The following is a 12,376-nucleotide window of genomic DNA, read 5'->3' on the forward strand; positions in this document are numbered from 1 at the left end:
CAAAAAAATTAACCTATCAAAATAAAATAGCAGTTGAAACTAACAATGTATTAATAACAATAATATTATGACCAAGTTGCGTCTACCCCAAGAATTCAAGAATGGTTTACCATTAGAAAGTTTATTGATGTAACTGATCTCATTAACAGATTAAAGAATACCCATATGATCATCTTAATAGATGTAAGAAAAGCTTGCAATAAAATACCTATTTATGATAACTGCTAATATTTTGTGTTTTTCCTTTAAAATGCAGTTTTTAGGAATTAAAGTTCAGAGCAGCAAAAGTCAAACAAAAACCAAGTCTGAGCAATAGAGGTACTACAGTGCCCATCACAGTCTCTGCTCAGATGACTTCTTAAGGTCATGTCCAGCTCTACGTTTCTGTGACCACAAATAGCATCTTTGGCAAGTCTAGTTTCAGTTGGTCTTTGTCCAGCTCCTGGATTCCTCCATGCAGGGCCTGAGAAGCCCTGAGGGATAATCCGGTCCAGTGGACTCTGTGGCTCCTCAACTCCAAGTGCCCCCACCATAGGTCGGACCTGCCTCTCACGCAATGGATCCCCTGGCGGCAACCCGAGACCGGTTCTCCTACCCGCATTCCGCCAAGTCTCTCGCTCTGCCCAGGAAGCACAGATGAGAGCGCTCCGAAGACTGGTGGGTCTATCTTTCGGTCTTTCCTAATTTTCCCGTCCTCTGGGGAAAGGTCAGGGATACCTGAACCAAAGTGTGTGTGTGTGTGTGGGGGGGGGGGGGGGTGGTGTAGGTGGGGCGTGCATCTGTGCACAACCAAGGGCTTGGCCCTCCGGAGAACGCCCAGGGGCAGTGGCCTCCGAGGTTCTGGCGGCCGGCAGTGGCGACCGGCGCAGGGAATCGCGCAGGGTTGCGGCTGAGGTCAGACCAGCGACAGACAGAGATCCGCAGACATTTAGTCCAGAGACTGTAGCAAAGGAGGGGGACGAGGGGCCAGAGCCGGAATTTCGGGGGAGGACTTGGGAGCGCGGCGACCAGAGTCGCTTGCTGGCACTTGCGGGGGCGAATGCAGGGGCTTGGCCGAGATGACCTTGGACCAGAGCTCCCTTCCGGCCTGCAGAGATGAGCTTGGGGCTTAGCCGCGTAAGGAGTGAGCGGCTTTTCAGCCTCAGTGCTGCGGTAGAGGCGGATGGAGGATGAACTGGAGCCGTCCTTACGGCCTCGGACGCAGGTGAGCTCCCAGCGGCGGCGACAAACCCCGCGGCGGTGACCCCAACCCCCCCCCGCGGCGGCGACTCCCCCCTCAACACGCTGGGGCGAACTCCCCAGCACCCCCAGCCCTTCTTAAAAACGCTGTGAGTCCGCGCATGCGCCTCAGGCGCCCTCCGCGACACTCCAGCGGCTCTGCGCTTCACTGGGCCTGAGCTTGAGTCTCAGGCCTTAGTCTCGGCCATCGGTTAGCGTTGCGCGAACCCTCAGCTGGTGCGGCCGCTCTCAATACCCACTGCGCTTGCGCTACAGCTTCGTCTCGACGGGTTTGCTCCTCTCAAACGCTCACTGCGCGTGCGCTAGCGCCTCTCTCACCACTGGGCGCTGCGCGCTGCCCTTCCCTCCGCGCACAGGCTGCCGGCTCACCGCTTGCTAATGGCAGCCAGGGTCTCCCTGGGACAGCAAGACCTCCGCTCAGGCCCCTCTTTCGAATGCTCCATGCCCTCCTGCGATCTAGAATGGTATGAATTCTCATACTTGCCCAGACCAGGCGTTTCGGATGAGGGATTGCGGACCTGAGTGAACTGCGCAAGTGCAGCCACCTTGGGGGCTTAACTAAGTCGTCAAATGTTCAAAAATATCGTGCTTGTATGTACAGTGGCGTTAGGTGCTAGGCTCAGATGTGCATAGGCAGGTGTTTACGCCCAGGGTCGGCCTGTGGGCCAGAGCAAGGTTGCTGGACCCTGGCATCCCAGCCCCCAGAGATGCTAAATCCTCTGCCGATCAGCCCTGACCTCAGAGGCAGTAAGCCCTCCGAGCGCTGCAATCCTGACTGCTCGCCCCCTCCCGAGACTGTTTCCCACCCCCGCCTCTTTCCTCCTCATGCTCCCTCAGCTCTGACCTGGCGTCCTGCCTCACAGAGGGAAAGGGCGCAGCCAGAGGAGAGCGCCCGCACTGCCCACCGCTTCTATGGGTTCCTTCCCAATCTGGACTGATTTCTTTAGGTATTTGCATGGCACATTCCCTCACCTCCTTTGTCTTGATTTGCACTTGTATTCCTTGACAGCCTTATTTAAAATAGCACCAACTAAGGTGGGAGGATCGCCCAGGAGTTCGAAGCTGCAGGGATCTAATAGGATCTCACCACTGCACTCCAGCGTGGGCGACGTAGCGAGACCTTGTCTCTAAAAAATAAAAATAAAATAAAATAAAATAGCACCACCTGGTCCAAACACTTCCTACGCCCCTTCACTGCTTTAAGTCTCTGTAGCACCAGCTGATGTACTATATATTTTGCTTGTTCTTTTTGCGATTGCTTGTCTTTCTCTGCTGGAAGGGAAAGCTCTGACAGCTCATGGATTTTGTCTGTTGTTCACTGCTGTATCCCAACACCTAGAAAAGCAGGATTATTGACCATAATAGGGAGGCAATAAATCTTTGTTTGCTGAATTAATGGTCCCTATCATAGCTAATGTCTGAATGCTTACCATGACCAGGCACGGTATAGGCAATCTCCATGCATGATCTCATTGAATTCAACAATTTCCTGTAGTCTTAGAGACCTGTCAATATCTCCTGCTACATGAGCTCAGCTGCCATCAAGCACTGTGTTCGCTGCTTCCTTCACATCTGCTGTCTTAAGGGAGCTCTCACTTCCATGCAGCCCCCGTGGAGCTGTAATTTGGCCTCAATGGGACCAGATGCCAGGTTTCTCACCTGGCTTCTTCCTAAGGCTTCCAGCCTTAGAGAAAGTTACTTAGGCCTTATTGGAACTATGGGCAGCCAGGGCCCCTGTCACCAACCTGTCTCCAGACCTATGGCAAGGCCTTCAGCAGGATTCTGCCCTCCAGAGCCTCTTCCTCTGCTCCCCCACCCTCCAGTGCAGTATCTCTCTGAATGGTGAAAGCACAGCTGTCTCTTTCCCAGCTGTATCTTGCCCCCCAGCACACTTCCTGGCTGAGATAAACATTCAGTATTTTTTTTTTTTTTTTTTTGAGATGGAGTCTCACTCTGTTGCCCAGGCAGGAGGGCAGTGGCGTGATCTGGGCTTACTGCAACCTCCGCCTCCCTCCCGGATTCAAGCAATTCTGCCTCAGCCTTCTGAGTAGCTGGGATTACAGGTGCCCACCACCAAGCCCGGGTAATTTTTGTATTTTTAGTAGAGACAGGGTTTTACCATGTTGGCCAGGCTGGTTTGGAACTCCTGACCTCAAGTGATCTGCCCACCTCGGCCTCCCAAAGTGCAGGGATTGCAGGTGTGGGCCACGACATCCAGCCAACACTCAGTATTTGACTAATGAATGAATAAATAGTCCGTAGGTTCTGGAAACTTCAGAAAACCTTAGCCAAACATCCTTCTGTCATGAAAATTGTATCAAAGTTTTCAAAAATAATACACTTAATTCTATAGAACAATTTGCCAGAACAAGAAAGGCAGTATTTTTTGGGGGAAGATATCAACGATTCAATTTTTGTAAAGTCAACTACTTTGCAAATACCTAGGAAAATACCTGAGGGAAGGAGTTCATTGTTGTGCCTTTGGAGGAGTGGAGAACTTTCAGTATATACTGAATTTTCAAAAATCTTAACAAACGTGTCATTTTGTAATTAAAAATCACAAAAGAGTGGGCTGGGTATGGTGGCTCACGCCTGTAATCCTAGCACTTTGGGAGGCCAAGGCGAGTGGATCGCTTGAGCTCAGGAGTTTGAAACCAGCCTGGGCAATATGGTGAAATCCCATCTCTACAAAAAAATTAGCCCAGCATGATGGTGTGTGCCTGTAGTCCCACACAGGCACTGAGGTGGGGGGCTGAGGTGGGAGGATCGCTTGAGCCCAGGAGGTTGAGGCTGCAGTGAATCAAGATTGCGACACTGCACTCCAGCCTGGGTGACAAAATGAGACCCTGTCTCAAAAAACAAAACAAAAAATCACAAAACGAGAAAGATAAATGCTTCTGTGAATCCCTAAGAAGACCTCAACTACAGGTTGGGTGCGGTGGCTCACGTCTGTAATCTCAGCAATTTGGAGGCTGAGGTGGGCAGATCACTTGAGGTCAGGAGTCTCTACTAAAAATACAAAAATTCGCTGGGTGTGGTGGTGCATGCCTGCAATCCCAGCTACTCGGGAAGCTGAGGCAGGAGAATCGCTAGAACTGGGAGGCGGAGATTGCAGTGAGCCAAGATTGCACCATTGCACTCCAGCCTGGGCGGCAGAGCAAAACTCCGTCTCTCTCTCTCTCTTTTTTTTTTTTTTTTTGAGACGGAGTCTCACTCAACCTCCACCTTCCGGGTTCAAGCAGTTCTCTGCCTCAGCCTCCCGAGTAGCTGGGATTACAGACGCCTGCCAACACGCCCAGCTAATTTTTTTTTTTTTTGAGACGGAGTCTCGCTCTGTCGCCCAGGCTGGAGTGCAGTGGCGCTATCTCGGCTCACTGCAAGCTCCGCCTCCCGGGTTCACACCATTCTCCTGCCTCAGCCTCCCCAGTAGCTGGGTCTACAGGCGCCCGCCACCACGCCCAGCTAATTTTTTGTATTTTTAGTAGAGACGGGATTTCACCGTGTTAGCCAGGATGGTCTCAATCTCCTGACCTCGTGATCCGCCCGCCTCGGCCTCCCAAAGTGCTGGGATTACAGGCATGAGCCACCGCGCCCGGCCAATTTTTGTATTTTTAGTAGAGATGGGGTTTCACCATCTTGGCCAGGCTGGTCTTAAACTTCTGACATTGTGATCCACCCGCCTCCACCTCCCAAAGTGCTGGGATTACAGGCGTGAGCCACTGCACCAGGCCAAGACTCAGTCTCAAAAAAAAAAAAAAAAAAAAAAAAGAAAATCCCAACTACAAAGGATGAGGCATCAGGGATGCCTTGGGGAATTCTCCCTCCATCTCTAAGGGTGTTTCACTGTCCTTTTGTGTACCAAGTGTGCATGACTCACGGGTACTCAGCCTAGAAGTAGGCTTCATTATCTGCAGGTCCAGGTAAGGAAGTCACTTAGGATGAGGAAGGAAGGGGAGAGCTGGGATAGGGACCAGGCACCTGGGCCATTTATGCTGCCTCTCTGCTACTCATATGTCCCCAAGTCCTTGCACCTGCAGGTCCATGTGGCATCTCCTCTTATCCTCATTGCAGAACATGCTGGTGGGAGGTAAGAGAGGTGGCTCAGCCCAGATTCCTGGAGCCTGGCCACTCTGTCGGAGAAGGTTTTCCTGGGGCAAGTCAGAGGCTCCTGTCCTGCTGGAGGCAGAGCCTTACTCTACTGGGGCCCCAGCTCAGGGGACTGTCTTCCCCAAACACAGCAGACGTGCTCAGGGGCAGCCCAACAAGGAGGGATGGGAACCGCTCTCCAGCTCAGGGAAATGTTGGGGCTATGGGTGGGGTGAGGGTAAAGTGGGGTCCTGGACTCAGAACAGGAGGCTTGGGTTCCTCTGCTACCTGCCAGCCATGTGACCCAGGTAGCTCCTCTCTGTGCCTCGCTTTCCTGTTCTGCAAAGTGGAGACATCACTGCCTGATTCAAATAAATTGCAATGCTGTGATTGGCAGCTCTGGTCCAGGGAGGGGGTGGAGGCTGTTGTTGGTCACTCTGTGTTCTCTCCTCTCTCCTCAGATTCAGGGCAGGATCCTGCTCCTGACCATCTGCGCTGCCGGCATTGGTGGGACTTTTCAGTTTGGCTATAACCTCTCTATCATCAATGCCCCGACCTCGGTATGTATCCTCTCTGGGTGGAGACTGTCCCTGTCTGAGTGGGTACTGGCTAACAGCTGCCCACTGAGGGGCTTCAGCCAGGCATCCACTAGGTGGCGCTTTCTGCCACAAGTTTGTCTCCAATGGGTTGGCCCACAGGTTCCTGCAGGCTCAAACTGAGCATACATCTTCCCCAAACCTGCATGTCCTCCTGAGTCCCTAATCTCAGCAGATGACTCCATCTTCCACCTAGTGATGGGGGGTCAGCCTTGACTCTTCTCTTCGTCTCTTGGACACTAAGTCCTTCCTAACTACCTCTGGAATCCAGCCACTTCTCCCCATGTTTCCACCACATTCCCAGTTCTGGCCCAGCCTCCTCACTGGCCTCCTTGCCTTCAGCCTCTCCCCATCTTCATCTCTTCAAGTCACTCCCCTGCTCAGAATTTTTTTTTTTTTTTCCGAGATGGAGTTTCGCTCTTGTTGCCCAGGCTGGAGTGCAATGGCACGATCTAGGCTCACCACAACCTCCACCTCCCAGGTTCAAGCGATTCTCCTGCCTCAGCCTCCCGAGTAGCTGGGATTGCAGGCATGCGCCACCATGCCCAGCTAATTTTGTATTTTTAGTAGAGATAGGGTTTCTCCCTGTTGGTCAGGCTGGTCTCAAACTCCCAACCTCAGGTGATCAGCCTGCCTCAGCCTCCCAAAGTACTGGGATTATAGGCATGAGCCACCGTGCCCGGTCTCATCAATGTTATTTATAAAGTAGCCAGTGGAGATTAAGTTTCCGTGTTCAGCGGTGAGGCCTTGAGCTACCACGGCCTCAGCTTCATGGAAAAAGGAAGAAGAAATTTTAAAAAGCAAGCAGGGCAGGCAGACCTGACCAAATGAACCCCTCGGTTTCGCTGTCTCACACCTTCGCTCCCCCAACCCTGATACCAAAGCAAGTTAAGTATAGTTCCTCAAATACCTATGACACAGCCCTTCCTCTAAGCCTCGTTCCACGGAGGGGCCCTCTCTCTTCCACCTGTAGAAGCCCACCCCAGATACCACCACCTTCTTGAAACCTTTTTCCCTCTCCAGCCCTTGGTGCAGGCTGTCCTCTCTTAGGCTGTGTGAGGGCTGTTTTGTGTCCATCTCCTCTCTCCTGCTGGTTTGCTCTCAGCATCTGAGTCATCTTTGAATCTCTGGCCCTTGATGGTAGCCTGGCCCGAGCCAATGTTCTGTGAGTGTCTGTGGAAAGGATAGGTCTTTCAGCCCCAGTGATGGAAGCCCACCTCTAACTTGCTTAAGTAAGAAGGGCAAGTACCTAATCATGTAACTGGGAATGATGGGATGTGGGGCTTCACACAGCACTGGGGGAGAGCTGCAGGAACCAGGCCCCAGGACAGAACTGTGGCTGTCCTGCCCCTGTTTTTCCTCTCTCTCTGGTTTTTTTTTTTTTTTTTTTTGGGACAGAGTCTTGCTCTGTCACCCAGGCTGGAGTGCAGTGGTGCAATTTTGGCTCACTGCAACCTCCGCCCCGTCCCGAGCTGAGGCGCTCAAGCAATCCTCCTACCTCAGCCTCCCAAGTAATTGGGACCACAGGCATGTACAACAAAGCCCAGCTATTTTATTTGTATTTTTTAGTAGAGATGGGGTCTCATCATATTGCCCAGGCTGGTCTCAAACTCCTGAGCTGAAGTGGTCCGCCCACCTCAGCCTCTTGAAGTTCTAGGATTACAGGCATGAGCCACCGTGCCCAGCTTGGCCTTGTTTTCATACCCAGTTGGGGAGCTGCTGTCACCAGATTCACTTCCTGCCAGCTGAGAACTCACCCCACCAACAAAAGTCTTCCAGGTTAGCTCATGTAGAAAGGCAGGGAAGAGCCTGAGGGGCTGGTTTGGATTACATGTCCACTCCCAGACCAGTAATGTGGTCAGGAGGCTGGGATGCTCAGATTGGCCAGATATGGGCCAGGTGATCACCTTTATGGGGAACCAAGAGCTGTAATTGACCATTGAGAGAACTTCCTCCAAAGTAATATTTGCTAGCAGAAGATAGAGGTGGGGATAGAAAGAATGATAGCAGCCCAGCCTCTTAAAGAAAGGATGAGAGTTTAGAAAGGGAGATCTGAGCTGGCTGCGTTGGTTTATTTTTTATTTATTTATTTTCTGAGACAGAGTTTTGCTCTTGTTGCCCAAGCTGGAGTGCGGTGGCGCGATCTCGGCTCACTGCAACCTCCACCTCCTGGGTTCAAGCGATTCTCCTGTCTCAGCCTCCCGAGTAGCTGGGATTACAGGCGCCCACCACCACGCCCGGCTAATTTTTTGTATTTGTAGTAGAAATGGGGTTTCACCATGTTAGCCAGGCTGGTCTCAAACTCCTGACCTCAGGTGATCCACCTGCCTTGGACTCCCAAGGTGCTGGGATTACAGGGGTGATGCATTGGTTTATTTATTCATTAATTCATCAAGCATTTGAGCACCCACTTCAGTGCACACTCAGACTAGAGAGGGGTCCATCCCAGGCCAGGCAGGGCACTCTCAGACCTTACCTCCCACAGCCATCACCAGCCCCTACGAAGGAGACTTTCCTAGGCTCAGAGGCTTCCCCTACCCTGCTGAATGGTGTTAAGTTCTAATTGTTAAAGAAAAAGTTATTCAGGCTGGGCGTGGTGGCTCATGCCTGTAATCCCAGCACTTTGAGAGGCTGAGGCAGGCGGATCATTTGAGGTCAGGAGTTCGAGACCAGCCTGGCCAACATGATTAAACCCTGTCTCCACTAAAAATAGAAATATTAGCTGGGCATGGTGGCGTGTGCCTGTGATCCCAGCTCCTCCAGAGGCTGAGGCAGGAAAATTGCTTGAACCCAGGAAGCGGAGGTTGCAGTGAGCTGAGATCTCGCCACTGTGCTCCAGCCTGGGCGACAGGGAGACTCCCTCTCAAAAAAAAAAAAAAAAACCAAAAAAAAACCCAAAAAACAAAACTGGGCGCAGTGGCTCACGCCTGTAATCCCAGCACTTTGGGAGTCTGAGGCAGTTGGATCCCCTGAGGTTGGGAGTTCAAGACCAGCGTGACCAACATGGAGAAACCCTGTGTCTACTAAAAATACAAAATTAGCCAAGCATGGTGGCGCATGCCTATAATCGCAGCTACTTGGGAGGCTGAGGCAGGAGAATTGCTTGAACCTGGGAAGCAGAGGTTGCAGTGAGCCAAGATTGCATCATTGCACTCCAGCCTGGGCAACAAGAGCAAAACTCCATCTCAAACAAAAACAAAAACAAAAAACTATTCAATGACACTTGTCAAAGCACAGTAATGAAGACTTTATACAAGAGGTGGCAAGCACTAGTTGTAGGGACCGTGGGAATGGGGTCCTGCCCTGAGGCAGAAAGATTGGACTCAACTTCAAATACAGCAATGGGCAAGTGAGAACTGATAGCCAAGGAGCAGAGTGGGGTCAGCGGGTGCACAATGACTAAGAGGATCATCAGGCATTTGTGGGGGATTCTGGTTAAATTGTCCTAACAGGATTCTTGTTGAGGGCAGGCCAGGGTAACCAGACATCATGGAGGATGGCAGAGGATAAGGAGGCTGATTACATTTTGAGAGTGATCAGATGTGGAGGATGAGGATTCTAGCTAAACCAACTTAGCAGGATACTTGCTAAAATTGAACAAGGCAGAGATGAACACAGAAGTCCAAAAGTTGAGACCTAGTTGAAAAAGAGCTCAGAAGGCCGGGTGCAGTGGTCCATGCTTCTAATCCGAACACTTTGAGAGGCCGAGGTGGGAGGATTGCTTGAGCCCCGGAGTTTGAGACCAGCCTAAGCAACACAGTGAGACCCAGTATCTACAAAAAAGTAAAAAAAATTCAACAGGGCACAATGGCATGGGCCTGTAGTTGTAGGGACCTGTGAGGCTGAGGTTGGAGGATGGCTCGAGCCCAGGAGTTCGAGGCTACAGTGAGCTATGATCATGCCACTGCACTCTAGCCTGGACAACAGAGGGAGACACTATCTTTAAAAAAAAAAAAAAGAAAGAAAGAAAAAAGAAAAAAAGAACTTAGAAAACTCTGAGGAGAATCTTTGTCAATGGTCACTCTTGAGGAGTTCCACCCAATGTCAGGGGAGGCTGGCCCTGGTCCCAGTTCCTGTGGACAGTTCCTCCCCCGAGAGGCAGCTGGTGGGCACTAGGCTGACAGTCATTGCCCTGAGCTGGGCAGGGGAGAGCTGGCCCAGCACCTGAACCCGCTGCTCTCCCTTGTGTTCTGTTCTGTCAGGAGACCTGCAAATGACATTTCATCTCTAACCAAGAGAAGGGTGTCCATGTCTTCCTCATGTCTTTCCTAACCATGTGGCTTCCCTTCACTCACCTGAGGTTTGGAGTCTGGGGAGTTCAAACTACCTGGTACAACTCTGACCTGTGGCTAACGCTGTGAGCAAGTCATTTCACCTCTCCCTGAGCCTAATCCCCAGTCTTGACAGTGACCAAGGCTGGGCATGGTTGCTCATGTCTGTAATCCCGGTGCTTTGGGAGGCTGAAGCAGGAGGATTGCTTGAGGCCAGGAATTGGAGAACAGCCTGGGCAACATAGTGAGACCCTGTCTCTACAAAAAAATTTAAAAATTAGCCTGGCATGCTGGTATGTGCCTGTTAGTTTCAGCTACTCAGGAGGCTGAGGCAGGAGGGTCGCTTGAGCCCAGGAGCTGGAGGCTGCTCTGAGCTATGACCAGTGGATGGAGAGATTACTGAAATTGGAAGGAAAGAGACATAGGTCCCCTTGAGAGGATCGCAGCCAGGCTGAGGCAACCTCCCAGGGAGGGAGCCAGGGAACAGACACTCCTACTTCTCTCTCCTGCCTCCTGATGTCCTGCTGGTGCTCACCATTGGCCAAGTTGGTCAGTAAGGGAGCCTACTGATGTGGGCTGCACAGGTGGCTCCCTGGGGCAAAAGCAGGGTGGGAGGGGACTGCAGTGGATTCCTCGGGTGTGTATAATAAGAAATATAATAGATCTTTGTCCTTGGTTCCAGGCACAGAGCTCCTAAAACTTGGAATTTTTTTTTTTTTTCAGACGTAGTTTTGCTCTTGTCACTGGAGTGCAATGGTGCAATCTTGGCTCACTGCAACCTCCACCTCCCGGGTTCAAGCAATTCTTCTGCCTCAGCCTCCCAAGTAGCTGGGATTACAGGTGCCTGCCATCACACCTGGCTAATTTTTTTTTTTTTTTTTTGCATTTTTAGTAGAGATGAGGTTTCACCATGTTGGCCAGGCTGGTCTTGAATTCCTGACCTGAGGTGATATGCCCATCTCGGCCTCCCAAAGTGCTGTGATTACAGGTGTGAGCCACCGTGCCTGGCCACGGAATTTCTTGAGTGATAGGAGCATCTTTTGTTATTTGCAATGAGCCCCATTTCATCATACCTGCACTTATGCTAATGGGATGATAGGGTAGGGCCAATAGATTGCCTCAGGATGGAGCTGGTCACCAAAAAGACCAAGAGATTAGAGGGTCAGAATGTTCAGCCCCACTCACGGAGCTCTAGGAAAGGGAGAGGAGCTGAAGATTAAGGTCTATAAAAACTCTTGAATGACAAGATTTGATGAGCTTCCAGGTTCGTGAACACATTGAGGTGCTGGGAAGGTGGTGCTCCTGGAGGGGACATGGAAGCCTCTAGCAACCTACTCTCCCAGGATCATGCCCAGTGCATCTTTCCCATCTGGCTATTCATGAGTTGTATCCTTCATAACAAACCAGTAAATGGAAGTAAAGGGCCTTCCTGAGTTTCGTGAGCCATTGTTGCAAATTATCAAACCCACAGAAAGGATCCTAGGAATCCCCAACTGATGGCCAGTTGGTCAGAAGTGCAGGAGTTGCACTTGGCATCTGAAGAGGGGACAGTCTTGTGGAATGGAGCCCTTTGACTTGTGGGATTTGATGCTAACTCCAGGTGGATAGTGTCAGAATGGGATTACATTGTAGTACACCCAGCTTGTGTCCGGAGAGTTAGAGAATTGCTTGATGTGGGAAAATATCCACACATGTGCTGTCAGGAGTGTTGTGTGAGTAGAGAGAAATAGTGTTTTCGCAGAGAGGGGCAAATGGAGCAAGTCCAGTGCTAGGCTCTGAGAGATATTGCCCATGAAAGAACCAGCATGGTGCCCTGCACAAGGGAGGTGCTCAGGCGAGTTGGTTCCTGCTCCAGGGGGAGCTCAGAAGACACGGTGCCTGTTCTCATTGCCTGTTCTGCAGAGGCATGGAGCCCTGTTGGGGAGAAGGCTTGTTTTGTCTAGCACCCCCACGCCACCATCCCCAGAAGGCTGACTGGCATTTCTGTCCACAGCACATTCAGGAATTCACCAATGAGACGTGGCAGGCGCGTACTGGAGAGCCACTGCCCGATCACCTAGTCCTACTTATGTGGTCCCTCATCGTGTCTCTGTATCCCCTGGGAGGCCTCTTTGGAGCACTGCTTGCAGGTCCCTTGGCCATCACACTGGGAAGGTAAGTGCTTCCTGTGTACCCCCTGAATGC

At 51.4% G+C, this 12,376-nt stretch overlaps 1 protein-coding gene across 19 annotated transcripts in view; it reads left to right on the top strand.

Annotated features, from left to right (window-relative positions):
• Window positions 1-295: 295 nt before the first annotated feature.
• Window positions 296-12,376, top strand: part of SLC2A11 (solute carrier family 2 member 11) — a 31,305-nt gene continuing 19,224 nt past the window's right edge. For 3 of the 19 annotated variants that reach the window (XM_063704687.1, XM_063704693.1, XM_063704690.1), the window contains exons 1-3: window positions 756-1,204; window positions 5,787-5,885; window positions 12,186-12,346. In XM_063704687.1, coding sequence (XP_063560757.1) covers window positions 1,163-1,204; window positions 5,787-5,885; window positions 12,186-12,346 — 302 coding nt within the window. In that variant the 5' untranslated portion in view covers window positions 756-1,162. Of the gene's footprint in view, window positions 658-754; window positions 1,205-1,291; window positions 1,704-5,786; window positions 5,886-12,185; window positions 12,347-12,376 lie in introns of those variants that run through there. The other 16 variants (XM_055375136.2, XM_055375137.2, XM_055375139.2 and 13 more) reach the window with 12 other exon arrangements.

This window comes from Gorilla gorilla, chromosome 23, assembly GCF_029281585.2.
Source record: "Gorilla gorilla gorilla isolate KB3781 chromosome 23, NHGRI_mGorGor1-v2.1_pri, whole genome shotgun sequence".
Lineage (NCBI taxonomy): Eukaryota > Metazoa > Chordata > Mammalia > Primates > Hominidae > Gorilla > Gorilla gorilla.